We start from the raw sequence: 22,659 nt of genomic DNA on the forward strand, positions 1-22,659 counted from the left end.
TACCCACAAGCTTTAGAGCAGGTTAGGGCTCAGCTGCTTGTGCAGCAGGGCGGGACCCTGTACCCTACTGCCCAATGTGGAGTGCGGGCTGCGGGTTGGGAAGCAGAGCGTGATGCAGCTGTGTATTCCGCTGGATGCGGACCAGGGCGCTCCCCATTCCCGTCGGCGACCTACCGATTGGCTGGGCACGGGCACACGTGACCGACATGTGGCTATATTGGCGCATCCAACCTTGGTGTCACTGGAGACGGAATGGAGGTGCTGCTGGGCTCGGAAATGGGGTAGGTGCTGGAGCCACGATGCCCCAGCTTGCTGCAGAGGGAGGGGAGACTATTTTTTCTCGTACTATCTGAAACTGGTGGTGTTTTCCTTGGCACAGGGTCCACTGCCACATGCCAAGCGTGGATGCAGGGGCGTCTCCCTCCCTCCCCCCTTCTACTGCAGCACAGGAGATGGATTTCCTGTGCTTCTGATCGAGGGTTTTTGACAGAAGAGGAAGAAGGGGGGAGGGGTCAGAGTGTTAGGGGAGGCTCGTGAGAAAGAGCTATTTTTGAAGATAGAAGGAGGTTTTGTTTTTATAATGCCTGTTGACAGAGTAGAGTAGAATAACCTAAGGAAACGGGTAGAGGACAACAAAGAATGGAGCATATTCATGACGAAGAGCAAAAGCTCTAACCCATTGAAAGGCTTCTTTCCTCCCTGGCTACAGGACACATGCAGTGGTAGCCAAAAGAGGGGATACAAAGCTGCTGCTAATGGCCGAGGTGAACTAGAGGAAAGGGCTTCTTGGGAGTAGGGGAAGAGGAGGAGGCAGGTATCGCACAGCTTGAGGGTGGTTTTGGTTGCTTGGTGAAATTTTGGTCATCAGAATTGCGTGCTTTTGTAAAACATCTAAGTGAACTCCCTGTGAATAGGGTGGCAGAAAGATAGCAGCGTCTTTGTTAGTTACACAGCGCAGTAGTAGTGGCTCTTGCAGATGACTGCAGCAGTGCTTTTCTCCCTCTTTTAGTGTGAAAGGACAACTGCAGAGGAATAAGAAACCGTGCAGCATTGCTGGTGGTAGAAGTCCATTACAAGAAGCCATAGTTTCTAATTGTAACCAGAATAGGAGAAAAAAGTGGTTTTTTAAAGTAGGAAAAATATGAGGCTATGAATATTTTAACAGTGGAATGTATCAGACACTTGGATTCTACATCTCAAAAGAGATGCTCAAATTCTTTGCTCTATCATAAATCTTATAGGAAATCTTTATGTATGAAGCAGTGGATCTTTTTCTTTGATAGTATAGCTTTGTCATTCAGTATGTTATTCAAGAATAAATCGCTTTATTATGTCAATTCCTTTGTGAAAAATTATAGCGATACATTTTTCATAGGCTTAATATTTAAATCTGTATTTATTAAGTAATTTTATATTACTCTTTGGTTGCTTTTAGATATTATTGAATAAAGTCTACAGGCAAATATTTTAAATTATGGTACCATGGCTTTTCTAATAGATGGTATTTCTGTTTAGTGAGTACTCATAAGATATGCTCTTGATAAAACATGTTTTCATTGTACTTAAAATTTCTTCCATTTACTTAAATGTCTAAAAACATGTTTTGGACTGATAGGGTTTTAACTGGATTATCTTTATGTAGTTTTATGATAGCCAGCCTGCCACACCTCCCTACTTCCTGAACAGGATGGCAGTGCAGTGGCTTTGTAAAGCCCTCCAGGATCAGTGACAATATCTCTTAAATAGTGCTGACCTAATAGAAAGTCTTAAGAGAACCTATCATTTTCTTTCAGTAATTTTTTTCAAGATAATAAGGACTTGGTCTTGAATAAATAAGACTGTAAACTTTACAATGATAAATTAAAACAATTTTATTCTTTTTAAAAATATATAATACGGCTTTAAGAATTATTTATTATGGATATCAGGGCTAATAGTCCTTAAGATCTCTTTTTAAAAATATGATGGAAACTATAGCTAGAATTAAAGATGTTACATTAAAATTCCAAATGAAATTTAATAGCTAGTACCAGTCAATTCTTTGAACCCCGATTAATATAGTCTTTGAGAGTTTATGATTCTTATTTTTATATAAATTACCTCATTTTACTATTTAAACAGATCAGTGTAGCATTTTTTTTTCATTTTAAATATTAGACTACTCCTAATTAGCTATGTTGTGACTTTATCCAAGGTCATTTATTATGTAGGATGTAAGAAACTTAAATTACCTACTTTAACTCTATGTAACTATTTTAAATATTGTCTCTTACTACATAACATACAAAATAGTATGTAACAAATTATTTGAAAAGCAATATAAATCATTGTCAAATCATCACATGAAGAAGAAATATTAACTTGGTTATGGGTTTTTAACTATGATTTAAGAATGCTTTGTAAAATATCTGGTAGTTAAACAAATGGAGAGGCATTAGTTTCTGTAATGACATTCATAGCATCCTTTTTTTAGAGCATCTTATTAATCATATGCATACTTATAAATAAAACACTTATTTGAGATTTTTAAAGAATTAAACAAGAAAGAACTAAAATAAGAAAAGTTGATTTTCCCCCTCTATAGTATGAAGTTACTACTTACTATTTAAGACTGAACTGTTGGCTTTATAAAGGTCTGAAATTATTCACTGTTAATTGATATGGCTAGAATTGAGTGATTAAAAAATTCACAAGTTAAAATAGTCATAAGCATGCCTATAAACTGAATCAAAACTATTTATTGATGCTTTCCACACAGAAATTGTTTTGTGGGTTTTTTAAACGTTTTTATTGATTTCAGAGCAAGGAAAAGAGAGGGAGAGATAGAAACATCAATGATGAGAATCATCGATCTGCTGCCTCCTATATGTCCCTCTGCTGGGGATCTAGCCCAAAACCCAAGCATGTACTCTGACTTGGAATCAAACTAAGACCTCCTGGTTCATGGGGTTGGCACTCAATCACTGAACCACACTGGCGGGCTGTTTTGTGGATTTTAAAAATTAATTTACCCCTTAAAATTTCTTTTTCAGATTGGACAATATAATATTATTTGTTGGTTAGAGCATTGGCCCGAGGACCAAAGGGTCTTTTCAATTCCCGGTCAAGGGCACATACCTGGTTCAATCCCTAGCCCTGGTCAGGGTGAAGGTGGGAGACAACCAATCAAAGTGTCTCTCACATTGATGTTTCTCTCTCTCGCTCTCTCTCCGCCCCCTCCCTCTCACTCCCTTCCACTCTCTCTAAAATAAAATAAAATAATCAATTGAAAATATCCTCAGGTGATTATTAACAAAAAAAAATAAAGTTTCTATTGATTTTTTTTAGAGAGAGAGGGAGGGGGAGGGAGAGAGAGAGACAGAAACATCAATATGAGAGAGAAACATTAGTCAGCTGCTTCCCACAGGCACCCCGACAGAGGATTGAACCCACAACCTGGATATATGCCCTGACTGGGAATCAAATCGGTGACCTTTTGGTACACAGGACTGAGCCACACTGGCCAAGGCTGTGAAATTTTTTTAAAATATATTTTTATTGATTTTAGAGATGAAGGGAGAGGGAGAGAGAGACAGGAACATCAATGAAGAGAGAGAATCATTGATTGGCTGCCTCCTGCATGCCCCCCACTGGGATCGAACCCACAACTTGGGCATGTGCCCTTGACCGGAATCGAACCTGGGACCCCTATGTCCACAGGCCGACACTCTATCCACTGTGCCAAACCGGCTAGGGCTGTGAATTTCTGTTTTATCATTTTTATCTATTTTTACTGTTACTGATTTCACATAATTTAACCAATCTTTTTGTTAAATGTTTTTAATTTTGACCTCCCCCCCCCCTTCTTTTCTGTATTACAGTCTGAGTGAAACTTGACATAGTACAAAAGATGGCATGGCATAGGGCAATGATAGCGAACCTATGACACGCGTGTCAGTGGTGACACGCGAACTCATTTTTTTGGTTGTTTTTTTTTTGTTAAATGGCATTTAAATATATAAAATAAATATCAAAAATATAAGTCTTTGTTTTACTATGGTTGCAAATATCAAAAAATTTCTATATGTGACATGGCACCAGAGTTAAGTTAGGGTTTTTCAAAATGCTGACACGCCGAGCTCAAAAGGTTCGCCATCACTGGCATAGGGCATGATGAACTAGAAAAGATGAATGATACTTGAGAAAAGACATTCACTACATATTTGAGTACCTACTAAATGCCAGAAATATGAAAGTTGCTGGAGAATCTTAGCTAACCTCTAAGAAACTTATAATAGAACTACATGAAATGTTATTTACTAGCTAAACACTGATTGCTTTGACTATTCCTAGGTTATTTAAAGGTTTATATCATCTAAAATACCTTCTAATTTAAAGGAATGTGGTGGTTTGCTCTTTGGAAACACTGTGCGTCATAAACTCTTCTAGGAATCACAGATAATTCTGTAAAGTAAATTACTTTTGAAGTATATTAAGTGTCTTGAATGTAAAATGAGAACGTTAGTTGAAGTGATTTCTAGATCTTCTAGTTTTAATAGTCAATAATCTGTGGTCCTTGATTTCTCTAGGGTCAACTACTAGAAAGGTACACCAGCCCTTCTTTTGGTACAGGTGGAATGTCATCTATCTATCTATCTATCTATCTATCTATTTATATATAAAAGCCTAATATGCAAAGTGTCCCCTCGGGAGTTTGACCGACTGGGAGTTTGATCGCTCGCTATGATGTGTGCTGACCACCAGGGGGCGGCGTGGAACGAAGGAAGGCTCTGGCTGGCAGCCAGAAGGCCCTGATCGGCCCCAATCACTGGCCAGGCCTAGGGACACTACCCATGCATGAATTTTGTGCACCGGGACTCAAGGATCTATAATAATAAAAGGGTAATGTGCTAATTAGATCAGACGTCCTTCCGGACAAAGCCACAGCAGGCAGGGGCCGCCGTGGCGGGCAGGGGTCGGGGCCAAGGCCCTTGCACGAATTTTGTGCATAGAGCCTCTAGTATTATATAACATAGTAGAGGCCTGGTGCACAATATTCATGCATGGGTAGGGTCCTTTGGCATGGCCTGCGGGGATTGGGCCAAAACCGGCAGTCTCAACACTGCCTGCTGTTCCTGCCTGTCACTCCCGCTCATCCCGGAACTGCTGCACCTGCCACAGGCTCGTGCCCAATCAGTCCTGATCAGGAGAGGCTCACGCCACTGCAGCGGAGCTCGCCAGCCATGAGCCCTGCATCTGGCACCTGTCCCAAGAGGGGTGTCGGGGGCTGGGACGTGATGGGCCCTCCAGGCGGGCAGTGGAATGCCCTTGCCAGCCCGGGATCCGGATCCATCCCGCTGACGTTCGTGCCGGTTGCTGGGAACCACCTGGCAGCTGCTTTTATATCATTTCTTCCTTGTGGAGCGTCTAGGGAGGGGAAGTGGCTGCAGGGCCCAATACTGACTTCCAGGAAGCCAGCGGCACTGTCAGGATTGTGCCGGTGGTGCCCGTCCGTCAGTGCCTGGCCCATTCTCCAGAGATTGGACCGGCAGGACTACTGAGGGAGTGAGGTGGGCTGCTGGGATGGGCTAGTCAGCTGAGCAGCACTCCCGCTGTAGGAGCGCACTGACCATCAGGGGGCAGCTCCTGAGTTGAGCATCTGCCCCCTGTGGTCAGTGCGCGTCATAGCGACCAGTTGTTTGGTCGCATAGGCTTTTATATATATAGACTAGAGGCCCGGTGTACGAAATTCGTGCACGGAGGGGGGTGTGTCCCTCAGCCCAGCCTGCACCCTCTCCAATCTAGGACCCCTCGAGGGATGTCCCTCTCACAATCCAGGACTGCTGGCTTCCAGCCGCTCTCCTGCCTGATTACCCCTAACCGCTTCTGCCTGCCAGCCTGATCACCCCCTAACCACTCCCCTGCCAGCATGATCGACGCCTAACTGCTCCCCTGCCGGCCCGATTGCCCCTAACTGCCCTCCCCTGCCACCCTGGTTGCCCCCAACTGCCCTCCCCTGCAGGCCTGGTTACTCCCAACTGCCCTCCCCTGCAGGCCTGGGTACCCCCCCAATTGTCCTCCCCTGCAGGCCTGGTCGCCCCCAACTGCTCTCCTCTGCCGGCCCGATTACCCCTAACTACTCTTCCCTGCCGGCCTGATCGCCCCCAACTGCCCTCCCTTGCAGGCTTGGTCCCTCCCAACTGCCCTCCCCTGCAGAACTGGTCCCCCCCCCCCAATTGCCTTCCCCTGCAGGCCTAGTTTCTCCCAACTGCCCTCCCCTGCAGGTTATCTTGTGTCCACATGGGTGTGGCCATCTTGTGTGTTGGAGTGATGGTCAATTTGCATATTACCTCTTTATTATATGGGATATGTTCTTTAAAAATTGGGGGGATTTTTTAGCCCTAGCTGATAGTACTTGGTTAGAGTGTTGTCTCAAAACATCAAGGTTTCAGGTTTAATCCCCAGTCAGGGCACATACAAGAATCAACCAATGGGGAGAAATCAAGGTGGCGGCATAGGTAAACACCTGAAATTGCTGCCTCGCACAACCACTTCAAAAATACAACTAAAAGACAAAATGGACATCATCCAGAACCAAAGGAAGGCTGGCTGAGTGGAAATTCTACAACTAGAAGGAAAGAGAAAAGCACACAGACTCAGAGGAGCTACGAAAGTAAAGTGCAGAGGTACGGAGACTCCGGCGCGCGTGGAAATTCTGTCTTTTTGAATCGGGAGGGAGTCACAAGCTCCCGACTGCTCTGAACTCCGGTTCCGGAAATCTCTGGGGTCCCAGGGCTCATACAGGGAGAAACTGGACGGTCTGGCAGCAGGCGGAACTCGGAACTTGAGGGCGGCTTTCCCTCAGAGGTGCTGGCAGCAATTACCGGGACACTGAGACGCGCGGCCCCTTAGGGCAAGGCCTGGGAATCAGCCATAGCTGCTTGCTCCGCCCTGTTGATTCTGAGACCCCGCCCCATCCAGGCTGCTGCAAAGCCTTTTGCATATGAATGCCCGGGTCCTTTACAACCTGACAACTACCTAACAAATTGCAGCTGGACCAGACAGACCCAGAACTTCAAGAGAAGGCCCAAGGCCCCACAGCAGCTTGCATTGCTTCTCAGCTGGGCCTCATCTGGGCACCCCCAAACCCCCAAAAAAGGAAGGGGAATCTGCATATCTCTTCATAGCTCCTGCTGGGTAACCTCAGGAAGAGGCTTAATTAGCACCTCCTTAGATCCAAGAGCCAGTGTACCCAGTGGTCAGAGTGGGACCACCCAGATTACAACTCCTCAGATTCATAAGGAACACACTCAGGGGGCAGACTCAGTGAGCACCAAAGCCCCACTGAAGCAAGTCTTGCCCCAGAAGGGTGTCTTCAGCACAGAAGTTCTCCCACTGCAGACACAGCTGATTCTCACTGCCAATTGGCCTGGAGGTCAATTCCTCCCAGTGACACCTAAAACAATCAAGGCATAACTACAACAAGACTGTGCACAAAGCCCACAAGGGGGTGCACCAAGAGTGTCCACCTCAGGTAACTGGGGAGGCTGAGCCACTGGGCCCTGTAGGACACCTAGCACACAAAACCACTCTACCAACACAGGGAAGCAGACAAAATGCGAAGACAAAGAAACAGGTCACAAATGACAGAAATGGAGGACAGCAAACGACTGGATATAGAGTTCAAAACCACGGTTCTAAGATTTTTCAAGAATTTTATGGAAACCGCCGATAAATGTATTGAGATCCTTAAGAAATCTAGTGAGACCCTCGATGTTGTGATAAAGGACCAACTAGAAATTAAGCATACACTGACTGAAATAAAGAATATTATACAGACTCCCAACAGCAGACCAGAGGATCGCAAGAATCAAGTCAAAGATTTGAAATACGAAGAAGCAAAAAACACCCAACCGGAAAAGCAAAATGAAAAAAGAATCCAAAAATACGAAGATAGTGTAAGGAGCCTCTGGGACAACTTCAAGCGTACCAACATCAGAATTATAGGGGTACCAGAAGAAGAGAGAGGGCAAGATATTGAAAACCTATTTGAAGAAATAATGACAGAAAACTTCCCCTACCTGGTGAAAGAAATAGACTTCCAAGTCCAGGAAGTGCAGAGAACCCCAAACAAAAGGAATCCAAAGAGGACCACACCAAGACACATCATAATTAAAATGCCAAGAGCAAAAGACAAAGAGAGAATCTTAAAAGCAGCAAGAGAAAAAAAGTCAGTTACCTATAAGGGAGTACCCATACGACTGTCAGCTGATTTCTCAACAGAAACTTTGCAGGCCAGAAGGGAGTGGCAAGAAATATTCAAAGTGATGAATAGCAAGAACCTACAACCAAGATTACTTTATCCAGCAAAGCTATCATTCAGAATTGAAGGTCAGATAAAGAGCTTCACAGATAAGGAAAAGCTAAAGGAGTTCATCACCACCAAACCAGTATTATATGAAATGCTGAAAGGTATCCTTTAAGAAGAGGAAGAAGAAAAAGGTTAAGATACAAATTGTGAACAACAAATACGTATCTGTCAACAAGTGAATCTAAAAATCAAGTGAATAAATAATCTGATGAACAGAGAAAAAAAAGACTCAACCAATGAATGCGTAAATAAGTGGAACAACAAATTGATATCTCTCTCTCAAATCAATAAATAATCAAAATTTTAATTGTTTTTTGTAAATCAAATAATGACATAATCAGTCTTTATAAGGTAAGTATTCTTCCCTTTATTTCCATACCCTCTCCTATTTCCCTTACAAGCACTCATTCAAATGTCTTCTTAAATATGCATTAATTCTTGTGAAATATTTGGTATCATTTTGTATGGTTGTTTTTTTACGGTTAATGAGTTTTCTATTGTAAAATGTACATCATAACATTTACCATCTTGACCGTTAAAATACATATATATACATATATATTATGTCATTAATACATTCATAGTGTTGTGAATGTACCACCATTCATCCCTAGAACTTTTTCATCTTCCCCAACTGAAACTCTGTACCTGTTAAACAATAACTCCCTATATTTCCCTCCCTCTAGACCAGCGGTTCTCAACCTGTGGGTCGCGACCCCTTTGGGGGTCGAACGACCCTTTCACAGGGGTCACCTAAGACCATCGGAAAACACATATATAATTACATATTGTTTTTGTGATTAATCACTATGTTTTCATTATGTTCAATTTGTAACAATGAAAATACATCCTGCCGATCAGATATTTACATTACCATTCATAACAGTAGCAAAATTACAGTTATGAAGTAGCAACAAAAATAATTTTATGATTGGGGGTCACCACAACATGAGGAACTGTATTAAAGGGTCACGGCATTAGGAAGGTTGAGAACCACTGCTCTAGACCCTGACAAAAACCATTCTACTTTCTGTCTAGGAATTTGACTTCCTTAGGAACCTCATATAAGAGGAATAATACAATATTTGCCTTTTTATGTCTGGCTAATTTCACTTGGAATAATATCTTCAGTTCATCCATGTTAGAGTATGTATCAGAATTTCCTTCCTTTGTAAGGCTGAATAACATTCCATTGTATATGTATATACTGCATTTGTTTATCTGTTCATGTGTCGATAGACCCTTGGGTTATTTCTGCCTTTTGACTATTGTGAATACCTTTGCTGTGAAGATACTGTTTGAGTCCCTGCTTTCACTTCTTAGGGATATGTACCCAAATTTATATCTTTAATTTACATAATTTTTGACCATTTTAAACTCAGTAGTTTTTAAGATCGCTTTTACTTTATGTGGTGCTGACTCTGCTGTATAGTGTTCTGTAGTATCTGTCACTATTCTGGCTCAGAATCTCTCATGAAGTTTCTGTCAGCCAGGGCCACAGTCATCTGAAGGCTCGACTAGACTGGAGGATCCATTTCCAAGAAAGCTCACTTACTTAGTCTGTTTCTCCTGGTCATTAGTAGGAGGCTTCAGTTTCTTGACATGAGCCTCTCCACCTGGCTGCTTGAGTGTCTTACTGACATGGCAGCTGGCTTCCTCCAATGATCATAGCGAGAAAGAGCAAGAAGGAAGCCACTTATGACATAGTCTCAGAGGTAGCACATCATCACTTCTATCATATTCTCTTTATTAGAAGTAACTAAATCCAGCAACACAATAGGAATAAATTAAGCTCCACCTTTTGAAAGTATAGAGTCAAAGAAATTGTGAATATATTTTAAGATTACTCCATGGACCAATGAGAAGATTGCACTGGAATTTATCCCTAGCAGAGAGATCACTGGATCATAGGGCATTTTTTCCTATAGCTGTTGTAAATAATTATCATAAACTTTGTGATTTAAAACAACACAAATCAGAAGTCTGAAATGGCTTTCACCGGACCAAAATCACAATAGCAGCAATATTGTACTTCCTCCAGAGGATATAGGGGAGAATCTGTTTTCTCACTGTTTTTCCAGCTTCTAGTGGCCACCTGCACTCTGGCTCGTGGCCCCTTCCACCATCTTCCGTGCCAGCAGCATACTAAATCTCTCCCTGACTCTGACCCTCTGCTTCTTTTGTCACATATTCTCTGATTCTGGCCCTCCTGCCTTTGCTTATTACAATCCTTAATGAGCAAAAGCAGTGCCTACAATCATCCTTTTTCACACTACCTTTGGCTGTTAAATGAAGGTGGAGCTTAATTTATCTCCTCTTGTGTTGCTGGATTTAGTTACTTCTAATAAAGAGACTTGTGATTGCATTCGATCCACCCATATAATTAAGGAAAATCTCCCCATATCAGGATCCTTAATTTAATCACATCTGTAAAATTTCTTGAGCCATATAAGGTAACACATTCAGGGATTAGGAAGTGGACATTTTTGCAGGGACATTGTTCATTCTCTCTACTAAAGGCATGCACATACAGTTTTTAATTTGTTTTAAGCTGAAGTTTTGGGTTTTCTTGTTACTTACACTTTGTGAATGAATGTTACTGTTGAGTAGATACAGACTTTCATATACCAGATTTGTTTAAACAGTAATCTATAATAATAAAAGCGTAATATGCTAATTAGACCAGACAGCCGAACGACCTTCCTGACGAAACCGAAGTGTTGGGGGGCCGAGGCAGAGGTGGTTAGGGGCGATCAGGCAGGCAGGTGAGCAGTTAGGGGCGATTAGGCAGGCAGGGAGTGGTTAGAGGCGATCAGGCAGGCAGAGTGGTTAGGGGCAATCAGGCCGGCAGGCAGGCGAGTGGTTAGGGGCAATCAGGAGGCAGGCAGAATGGTTAGGGGCAATCAGGCAGGCAGGCGAGCAGTTAGGAGCCAGCAGTCCCGGATTGTGAGAGGGATGTCCAACCTAAATGGTTAGTTGGACATCCCCGAGGGGTCCTGGATTGCGAGGGGGTACAGGCCGGGCTGAGGGAACACCCCCCCCCACCCAATGCACGAATTTTGTGCACTGGGCCTCTAGTATAATATATAATGGTCACCTTAGCTGTTTCCCCTCTGTTAGTTTTGTAGGGCTGTTGTGACAAAAGTACCACAGACGAGTGGCTTAAAACTATAGAAATCTATTCTTTCATAGTTCTGGAGGCTAAATGTCTGAAATCAAAGTGTTAACAAAGTTGGTTCCTTCTGGGGATGCTAAGGAATCGAGATTCTTTTCCATACCTCTCTCCCTAACTTCGGGTGGTTGCTGGCAATTTTTGACATTCCTTGGCTTGCAGCTGCCTCACTCCAATTTCTGCCTCCATTGTTACATGATGTTTTTCTGATGTCTCTGTGTCTTGTTTCTTTACATGGTCTTCTTAAAGAATACCGATCATTGCATTTCGGGCCTAATCCAGTAAGACCTCATCTTAACCTGATGATTATATCTGCAAAGACCTTCTTTCCAAAAAAGGTCAAATTCACAGGTACCAGGGTTTACCTACCTGTGATTCAGCATATCTCTTTGGGGAACACAATTCAACCCAAAAAACCTCTTTATATTATTTGCATGGTGTCTTATGAATAATAAGTTTTCAAATATTTGTTGATTTGAATTGTATAGACATAGAAAGAAATCCATCATCTTATTTTTTTAATGGGAAAGTCATCTTGGACATACTCTGAATTTGTGCACTCTCTTTCTGTTCTTTGCCCTCTCTGATTGATAAAGCACTCTTCCTGTTTATTCTTGCATGTATTTATCTTTTTGTGGCTGTCACTAAGTAAAACTTTAATGGGAATTACAGATGCTAAATTTTAGATATAAGCCTTGTTTTAAAGCTGGGAAAACAAAATGCACCAAAGTAAAATGGAATAATTAGAGGGTGGTTAATTTTAAAAAACACACAATGGAAATAAAGGATATGATTAGTAAAGGTAAATGCAGAAGTGAAAAAAGATAGAAAACAAAGTGGTGTTGCCAAAACCGGTTTGCTCAGTGGATAGAGCGTCGGCCTGTGGACTGAAAGGTCCCAGGTTCGATTCCGGTCAAGGGCATGTACCTGGGTTGCAAGCACATCCCCAGTAGGAGATGTGCGAGAGGCAGCTGATCGATGTTTCTCTCTCATCGATGTTTCTAACTCTCTATCTCTCTCCCTTCCTCTCTGTAAAAAATCAATAAAAATATATTTAAAAAAAAATTATTATCAAAGTAGTGGAAAAGATATGTACACTATAAGTTTTTTGTTTTTTGTAAAGACCAATAAATAGATGAAACCCTATAAAACCTGATTAAGGGAACAAAAGACAAAACAAAAAATGCATGAATGGGAAAGGAGACAAATTTTAAAATAAGAGAACATATCTAACTCTGTTGTAATAAACTTGAAAAGCTAGAGGGAATGAATAATTTCTTGGTGAACTATTAATGCGTCATGTTGATACAAGAAGATTAAGAAAATACATCTAAACCACATAGAAATTTTAAAACACTTAAAAACCTTTTTGCTAAAAGTATACCTTCTGATCTCAATTCTAGCTGATTTTCAAAGAATAGATAAGTTATTCAGACTATTCTAAACCATATAAGATTACGATGAGAAACCTACCAATTCATTTTATAAACTTAGTGTAAACTTAATTCAAAACCTTATTTTAAAATACTATAAAAATCTAAATATATATATTGGTTTCTCATAAAAATTCCACATGAAATATTGAAAAATGAACAAAAGTAAAATAATAAAACATGAACAACGTACGGTTTATTGCAGGAATGGAGACAAAGTCAAAATGAGAAAATCTTATAATTTACAGCATCAACAAATAAAAAGAAAAAACTATGATTATATGCTATATCAGAAGGTATCTTGGGGGGAAAAAGGCATTTAAAAGCCACTCCCAATAAATTTAAAATAAAAGGAAAATACCTAAACATGTTAAAAAATAGTTACTGAAATCTATTACATAGTGAAATACTAAGCTATTCCTATTAAAGTCAGGAATAAGATCACTATTGCTCAAAATTATTTTGAAGTTTTAAGCTAACAATAAGACAAGAAAAAGAAATGAAGTATAAATAATTGGGAAAGAAGAGACAAAATTATCTTACAGATTAATGTGAAAAATAGTGCTGATGTACTAGTAATTGGTTATCCATGTGGAAGACAATAAAATTAGCTATACTTGTACCATATACAAAAATTAAAATTCCATGTGAATTAAATATTTTAATGTATAAACAATTTCTGATGCACGCTAATTAGTCACTCACATTTACCACCTTTTTCTCCTAAGACCCCATCAAAGTGATAGTAAAAAAAGTTTTTTTTAAAGATAATGTATATACAATGTCATAGAGTGAGAGGAAGCCAAATCAAGATTGCAACAGATTTCTGGAAGATGGGGCAATAGTGGAAATTAAAAATTATTGTTGAAAAATAATCCAGGGACCTTAAAACTTCCTATCATTTAAAAGTAAAATACTAGCCCTGGCTGAGTAGCTTGATTGGTTGGAGTGTTGTCCCTGCCAGTGGTTCTCAACCTTCGTAATGACGCGACCCTTTAATACAGTTCCTCATGTTGTGGTGACCCCCAGCCATAAAATTATTTTCGTTGCTACTTCATAACTGTAATTTTGCTACTGTTATGAATTGTAATGTAAATATCTGATATGCAGGATGTATTTTGATTGTTCGCGACCCACAGGTTGAGAATCACAAAGGTTACAGGTTTGATTCCCAGTCAGGGTACATACCTAGGTTGCGGGTTCCATCTTTGGTCAGGACACGTACGGGAGGCTACTGATCCATGTTTCTCTCTCACATCATTGTTTCTTTCTCTCTCCCTTCTTCTCTCTAAAAATCAGTAAACATCCTGGGGGAGGATTTTTTTTTAAGTAAAATACAAATATTGAGAATTTCTCAATAGCCTTTGAAATTATTTGGGCTACTTTGGGGTATTGAAAACCAGAATTGGGAATTCATGCTCTGTGCCAGGGGTCTGCAAATTGCCACTGTTTATGTAAACTAAGTTTTACTGGAACAGGTCATGCCCATTTATTACATATTTGTGGCTGCTTTTGTGTGACAGCCACAAAGTCAAGTAGTTGCAATAGAAATCATATGGCCCACAAAGCCTTATTTATCACCTGACCCTTGCAGAAAATGTTTGCCAACGCTTGTTCAGGTAATTAGCCATCTTAGAGCTTACCCTCATTTGGGATGAGCTTAAATGGAATCCAGTCAATGTATATAGCCATTTACAGAATGTAAGAAAAGGAAAAGATGGAGGGAAATATAGCAAACAGGAGACTGAATGTCACCACGTATGTTTCCTTGGTAGAAAAGAGAATGAGAAGTAGAAGGGAAAATAATAAAAAATGCATACAATGTATTTGGCTTGGAATTAAAACAGATTTTTTTGTATATTGATTTTTTATCTGACAACCTTGATACATTTTCATATTTCTTAAGATTTTTCTGTTTTATTTTCTCCTTTCCAATCATTACTCTTTCCTTTTTATCCATTGACTGTGCTAATTAGGACTTACAGGATTGTGTTGAGTAAAAGTGGTGCAGTAGTAGAGATCTTTAATTGTTTTTGGTTTTTAAAAGAATGCCTCTCCATTTCACTGTAAACGGTGTTATTTACTGTAGGTTTTTGGTAGTTTCTCTTCTATTTCCACTTTATTAAGAGTTTTTATCTTGAACAGATGACTTTTATCAAATGTTTGTTTTTTTATCTATGGAGATTATCATAAAGGTTTTTCTCCTTTAATTTTTTTTAAAAAATTTTTTATTGATTTCAGAGAGAAAGGGAGAGGGAGAGGGAGCTAGAAACATTAATGATGAGAGAGAATCATTGATCAGCTGCCTCCTGCATGCCCCACACTGGGGATCAAGCCTGCAACCTGGGCATGTGCCCTGACCAGGAATCACACCTAGGACCCTTCAGACCACAGGCCAATGCCCTATCCACTGAGCCACACCAGCTAGGGCTCTCCTTTAATGTTTTAATGCAGTGCATGATACATATAAGCGGTCTATGTTAAACAGTCCTTACATTTCTGGGTGAACTCGGCTTGACCCTGCTAGAGTTTCTTTACTGTATATTGTATTCTGTTTTGTGATGTTTTGTTTAAGATCTTTGTATCAATATTCATGAATGATACTAGCCTACAATCATTCTTTTTCACACTTCCTTTGATTTTATATTGCAACTATAATGGCATTATAAAATGCATTGGGGAGATATTTTCTGTATTTTTTTAAATTCTTTATTAAGGTATTACAAATGTGTCCTCATCCCCCCCCATACCTGGGAATCTTTTTGAAATCCTGATTTCTGGGCCTCATCCTCCGCCCACACACACTCATTATTTTCTGTATTTTTATTCTTTGGAAAGTTTGAATAAAGTTGGTATGATTTGTTTATTAAATTTTGGTAGAAGGTGTCTAAAACCATTTTTATCTAGTTGAGTTTTGTTTGTATGTTTATTGGTGTTGGGAGGAGGAGAGGAAAAATACTGCTACAATTTTTCAAAAGTTACAGAACTGTTAAGGTTTTCTGTTTCTTCTTGAATCAATTTCTTCCCTCCACCTCCCACCTTAGAATTATGTTCACTTTATATGTTTGGGTTCTTCTCTCTAATCATAGGTAGTGTTTTCAAAGAACCAACTTTTTGGTTGAATCTTCAACCTCTACAAAAGGGTATACAATAAAAAGGAAGACTTCTTCTCAGCAGACCTCAGACCTGTTTTCTAGAGGCAATGACTGTTGGTTTTTTACCTTTCAATGACACTTTAAATCTATACAATCCTTTATTTTTACTAGAACAGGACAGACCATATGAAACATAGTGATCAGCATACTTCTTTTTTTATTTTACTTTTTTGTTGTTCTTTTACATTAACGTCATTCTTTTGAGTGCCAGTACAGTATTCCACTGCATGGTTGCTTCCTACTTATTTAAAAGTAGTTATGTTTTTACACCAATAAAAACTTTCCCATTTGTTTGAAGTAGCCTAAGAACCCATTCTATTACTCCAGTCTAGTAGCGGACATCACTTCAGAGAACTCCAGTTGGCCCTCAGTATGCCTTATACTCATTAACAAATCAATTAATGTTTCTTGCTCCATAGCATCCTCCTTGGAAGAGGGTGTATTTAATTTAATTAATCTTTAATTTAAAGACAAAACTATTTCAATAATTTAGATGTCATATAATGTTTTTAAATCTCGGGGGGGTTTTGCAATTTATCCTAGTCTGAGGAATAGATGCAGTTTTCTCTTCTTCATCATGGCTGCCCTGTTTCCCAATGCCACTTATTTAAAGTCTGTCTTTTCACATGTTGTGATGCTACATTTTCATCCTTACCAAATTTACAGATATTTACTTCTGGATTTTTTAAATTGTATTTTAATGGTAAATCTACTCATATGCCAATATCAGAGCTTTTTAAAAACTTTTTCTTTTTAAGTAACTTTGAATTTACAAGAGTTGGAAAACAGTAGAGAGTTCCTAGATGCCCTTCACTCAGCTTCCCCTAATGTTAACATCTTACATAATCGTAGTATAAGTATTAAAACTCCGAAGTTAACTTATTAGTAAAATATAGTTAACTATATACTGTTTTACTTATAAAGACTTTGTATGGTATTTTAAAATATGGTAGGTATATTCCTCCTACTCTCCTATTTTTGCTTGTTAGTTTTTTTTTAATACCTAGCTACAGAAAACAAACAAATTTTATATCTTGTTTTTATTGGGACTGTAAAATTTATAAATTAACTTAGGGAGAAATGGCACCTTATATTACTGAACCTTCATAAACAAGAACAAGGTATGTCTTTCTTTTTGTTGAAGTCTACCTTAGTATCATTCAGAAGTGTTTTACAGTTTTCCTCATACATTTTGGACACTGTTCAATTTATGCCTAAGTATTTTATTATTTTTTAAATTGTAAATGTGATCTTTCCTCCCATTTCATCTTCTGTCTGATTTCTCTTTGTATATATAAAGGAAACATTTTTTTATATTTTGTATTACAGCACATTACTAAATTATCTTATAGCAATATTTAGTTGGTTCTTTTGGATATTCCAAATATATAGTTATATCATCTGCCAATAGTATTCCTTTCTAATTTTATTCTTTGTGTTGACTAGAAATAGTCTTTTGTGATTGATTCTTTTGGTTTCTTCTCTTTCTGTTAGTATTTTTCTCTAAAAATACTATCTAAAAGTACTGACAATTACATTTTTTTCATTCCTTAAGACAAAACAGTAAAAGCTTTCTTCTCCCTTACCCTGCTCTATGGTTAGCATCTTTACTATAGAAAAAAAAATTGGGATATTTGTATACTGTCACCAAAGCGAAAGATTCAGATGTTTTCCCATTTTATAAGTTTTGATTTTTTAAAATGTTGTTGAGTTACTTGCATTTAAACTGTATTTGGTATGAAATTCTTGTGATTGTATAAGGTATTCCAAAATAAAGTTATGCTTGATTTCTCAAATTTTGCATAAAGCAATTTTGAATTAGGGAGGGATGGCTGCAATATCCTAAAAGAATATAAGTTAGAATATTATTCCATGAAACATCTTGTTTTTCTGATAAAATTATATGAAACATTTTCTTTCTAGAACAGAAGTGACTTTAATGATGGCCATTCTGGAGAGAAAAACAAAGATGATAGATAGAATGTTCTAATTGTCCATCTGAAGGGTTGAATGTTTTCCCCTCTATTAAAGAGCACTTTTAATAGTTTCTGCTCCTCTGGCTCTTTTTGTGATTGTGTAAGGTAATATCCTCTATATCTTAGCATGCCTATCTGTACCCATCTCTGTGTTACTTACTTTTCTTCTTAATTTGTTTTATTATATTAGTGCAAAATCACCTGTTAAAATTTTACTTGAAATAAAGAATTTTAGGGCTTACATTATTAAATCTGTCAGATTTCCACATTTGTCACATGCTTTTAATGTGCTACATATTTCCAGACCTGCTTATTAATGGTAAAATTTTCTCCTTCATTTTTGTGACATCTCCTCTATCCTTTTCAATTACTTCTTTACCTCTTGTCCATTGGTTGGAGGGAGAGGGTCTTATAATAGTAGATCAACATTAAGTCTTAATAAGGAAGTTATGTTACATGTCTGTTTTCATAATATAACTTGTATTTACATAACACTTTTACTTTTCATTCTGCTTTTGTTACTTAATTCTAACGGTATCCCTGTAAATTATATTAGAGCAGGTAGTAAATGTCCATTTTACAGTTGGTAAAATGAATTAAAATGAAGGGGCAAAGGTTAAACCACAACTAAGCCTGAAATTAAGACCCAAGTCTCCAAATAAAAGTCTGGTGCACATTCTTTTCAATCATAAAGACTTTTGTGAGTGATCCCTACCTCCTAGGACTTCCTTTCGTCCTCAGGTGTCAATAGGTTGTACCAGGTTTATCAGAGATTCTAGCCTTTAGAGAACTGATTAGACCTGCGTCCCTTGACTTCCCTTGATAGGGGCCTTCTGGTTGGTGAACTCCAATATTGTCATGTCTAGCTAGTGTTATAACCTGTCTGCCTTAGTGTGTATAGTGAATTTTATTATAGAAACATTTTTTATATCAAGATCTTTAAGTATTGCTTAAGTACAAATTTTGCAATACTTTTTAACTCTTAAAGAATTATGATTGCCCTAGCCGGGTGCTTCAGTGGTTTGGAGCATCATCCCGTACACCAAAAGGTTACGGGTCCAATCCCTGGTCGGAGATCTCTTCCCTTCCCTTCCCTCCCCTCCCCTCCCCTTCTCTCCCCTGCCCTCCTTTTCTCCTCTCCTTCTCTCCTCTCCTTCTCTCTCTCCCCTCTCTCCTTCCCTCCCTCCCCAACCTCCCCATTCCATGCTTCCTTTCTCTAAAAAAAAAATCAGAATAAAATAAAATCTTGGGTGAGGATTTTTTTAAAAAAGAACTGTGGTAGGCAGATTTTGTTTATTCCAAAGTGAGCTTGGGATTAAACTGAAAGAGAACCTGGGTCTTCCTAACTTGGTTAGTCTTCATATAACTCCTTGCTTTCTAATATTCTTCATGGTAAGAACCTCTTATTACCTGGCTGTCTTCTATATATTTTCTTTTCTCCCCTCTTCTTTTTACAGTCATATGATTAACTTCCAGACTCTGTTTAATTTCTCTTTGACAAGCTATACTCCTAAAATCATTCATTTTCTTTAAGTGTCTTTTGGCCTCAATCTGAGCATAGTGGGTTCCAATACCTCATATGCCATAGCTTGGCCTATTATATTCATCCTTTTGAGTAATTACAATAACTCAATACTAGTCATTCTTATTTGTCAATCTTTTATAAAAAAGATTTGAAGTCTCAATCTAACGCTCTCCTTTGTGTTCACTTTGTTAAATGACTGCCTTTTAATGAGGTCTTCTTGAAACTTCAGACCTACTTCTCCATGCATGGTGTTTAAGACTAGCCTTAGTGATGGGATGCACTAGCTAATCTCATTAATCCATTCTGACTCTAAAATTCTGTGACTATCGGACAAAATTCAGAAATAAGTTAGTATTGCTAATATAAATAAATTTCTTATCAGTAATTACATTTCCTAAGTGTTTTGCCTGTTACGCCAGGTATAATATCTTTAAAACCTTGAAAAAATTCTAACCTAATAAAAATTTCATCTATTCTGAAAAGTCAAATGTATTCAGACACTACACAAGTTCTCTTCTAATTTAATCCTGTTTGTCTTCAACTAAGACTCCATTGTTTCATCCTCTTAGATCAGCCGTGGGCAAACTACGGCCCGCAGGCCGGATCCGGCCGTTTGAAATGAATAAAACTAAAAAAAAAAAAAGACCGTACCCTTTTATGTAATGATGTTTACTTTGAATTTATATTAGTTCACACAAACACTCCATCCATGCTTTTGTTCCGGCCCTCCGGTCCAGTTTAAGAACCCATTGTGTCCCTCGAGTCAAAAAGTTTGCCCACCCCTGTCTTAGATGCTACTACTTGAACAATATTGTTTTGAAACCTAAACTAACATATTAACACAATTCTTCTTATTAAATGTCTCAAGAGTTTTGTTTCTTTATCCCTTTCTTTGTAAACAAGCAGCCACTATATTTTTAGTAGTGAATTTCAAAATCCTTTTTAACCTTATAGGTCCAAGGGTAGCCAAGGATGGCTGCAGCTTCATATGATCAGTTGTTAAAGCAAGTTGAGGCACTGAAGATGGAGAACTCAAATCTTCGGCAAGAGCTAGAAGATAATTCCAATCATCTTACAAAACTGGAAACTGAGGCATCTAATATGAAGGTATTAAGATTGTGACTTTTAATTGTAGTTTATCCATTTTTATTTAGTATTCCCTCTTGTAAACTTGGGTTAGATACTTCACTTACTTAAAAGTATATTTTAAGTTAAGTGGTAATATGTAAACTCTTTTTCTTACAAATGTTAACATTTATACTTGGAAATAAAATGTATTGAATCCATCCAGTGAGTCATATAAAGAAATAAGTATAAAAATCTCAGTAACTAGTTAATTTTTAAGTTATTTTTAAGCTTAAGTATCACTCTACTGAGACTGGGTGTTCTATGTAATTCATAGGAACTAGCTTCACAACTTGAGAATATTATCTCAGTTATTAAATACTAGAGGCCCGGTGCACCAATTCATGCACCAGTGGGGTCCCTCAGTCTGGACTGCAGGATCAGGCAGAAACTGGCTCTCTGACATCCCCCAAGGGGTCCTGGATTGCGAGAGGGCACAAGCCAGGCCGAGGGACCCCACCAGTGCACGATCAGGGCCAGGGAGAGACAGGGGATGTTGGCCAGCCAGGGAGGGACTGCAGGAGGGCTCCAGGGCGTGTCCAGCCCATCTCGCTCAGTCTCGATCGGCCGGACCCCAGCAGCAAGTTAACCTACCGGTCTGAGCATCTGCCCGTATGGTGGTCAGTGCACATCATAGTGAGTGGTTGAGTGACCTTAGCATATCATTAGCATATTACGCTTTGATTGGTTCAACAGTCAACCAGACACTTAGCATATTAGGCTTTTATTATATAGGATAGCTTTCCTCCCCAACTCTCTCAGATCTTGTTGCCACTTAATGCTGCGTTGATAGACTGTCAAGAAAATCAGGGTGCCCATAGCCTTCCTCCCCATCTCTCTCAGATCTTGTTGCCATTTAAATGTGGTGTTGATAGATTATCAAGAGAATCATGGTGCCTTAGTGGAAGAGTCCTGAATAAAAGTCAGTACCTGGTCCTATTCCTGGTGTTGTCACAAGCTAAATTGCATCACCTTTGGGTCCTCTTCTGGACTTAATTTTAAGTTGCCAAAGGAAAATACAGACAGTGCACTAGCCTCCCTAGAGGATTTCCATGATACCTTCAAACCCTAGAATTGGTTTGCCAAATAACATTGACAAGCTGTGTAACTTCTAAGAAGAGATATAAAATACTCAGTCTGAAATGGGGAAAATATGTTCTAATTTCAAACTAATCTATGTTAAGACTTATAGCTGTTTTAATTTTTAATTACTAAGGTAGATTTACTTCTCACTGAATTTAGTAACTATAGAATTGGAACTCATCTATAAAACTGTTACCTCCTTCAAAAATTTTTCCTGTTTTATGTTCTTTCTGCCTCTTGGCTATTTTAACATCTGGGTTCTTGACCCTATTCTCCTGTCTGTTCACTACTCCTATTTCTTATTCATTGTCTATTCTTTTCTGAGTCCTTTTTCTGTGCATTTTGAGGTCTTCCTTATTCTTCAAGCTTCTATATATCACTGAACTATTGTTGCTCCTCTTTTATCCTTTATATTCAATATCATAACAGTTCAGTCTTTTTACTCATATGTACTTTTCTATTTATCTGTCTGTGTATAAATCTTTTCTGCTTTAATTGCCTATTTCTGTTCTAAAAACTTTCCCTAGCAACGATACATCTCCAAGATATCTACCTCAAATCCTTTTGGAAATAAGGTAGACTATAAACAAACATATTTTCTTACCACAAACTATGGGTGTCCTTACAAACAGCCAAATTAGTTATCTAGTAGGTTAAAAAAGAATAGTTTTGTATTTTAACACTGATCAATACAGTGTATCTAAAATTGTTTTACATGATATGACAAAAGTTTTAAAGATATAAAATTTAAAATTCCCAACAGGACTACTCTTTCATCTACTTTGGAGGTATATTTTGCAGAGAACTCCTGACTGGCCTATTTGAATGTCTGTTTTCTAG

The 22,659-nt window shown here is 38.7% G+C and overlaps 1 protein-coding gene across 8 annotated transcripts in view; it reads left to right on the forward strand.

Annotated features, from left to right (window-relative positions):
- Positions 1 to 22,659, forward strand: part of APC (adenomatous polyposis coli) — a 109,025-nt gene that overhangs the window by 19,620 nt on the left and 66,746 nt on the right. For 3 of the 8 annotated variants that reach the window (XM_014539898.1, XM_005866457.2, XM_014539903.1), the window contains exon 1: positions 108 to 281. In XM_014539898.1, coding sequence (XP_014395384.1) covers positions 135 to 281 — 147 coding nt within the window. In that variant the 5' untranslated portion in view covers positions 108 to 134. Of the gene's footprint in view, positions 1 to 107; positions 282 to 17,214; positions 17,232 to 20,565; positions 20,719 to 22,659 lie in introns of those variants that run through there. The other 5 variants (XM_005866456.2, XM_014539899.1, XM_005866459.2 and 2 more) reach the window with 5 other exon arrangements.

Source organism: Myotis brandtii, unplaced genomic scaffold (genome assembly GCF_000412655.1).
Source record: "Myotis brandtii unplaced genomic scaffold, ASM41265v1 scaffold230, whole genome shotgun sequence".
In the NCBI taxonomy this organism is placed as follows: Eukaryota; Metazoa; Chordata; class Mammalia; order Chiroptera; family Vespertilionidae; genus Myotis; species Myotis brandtii.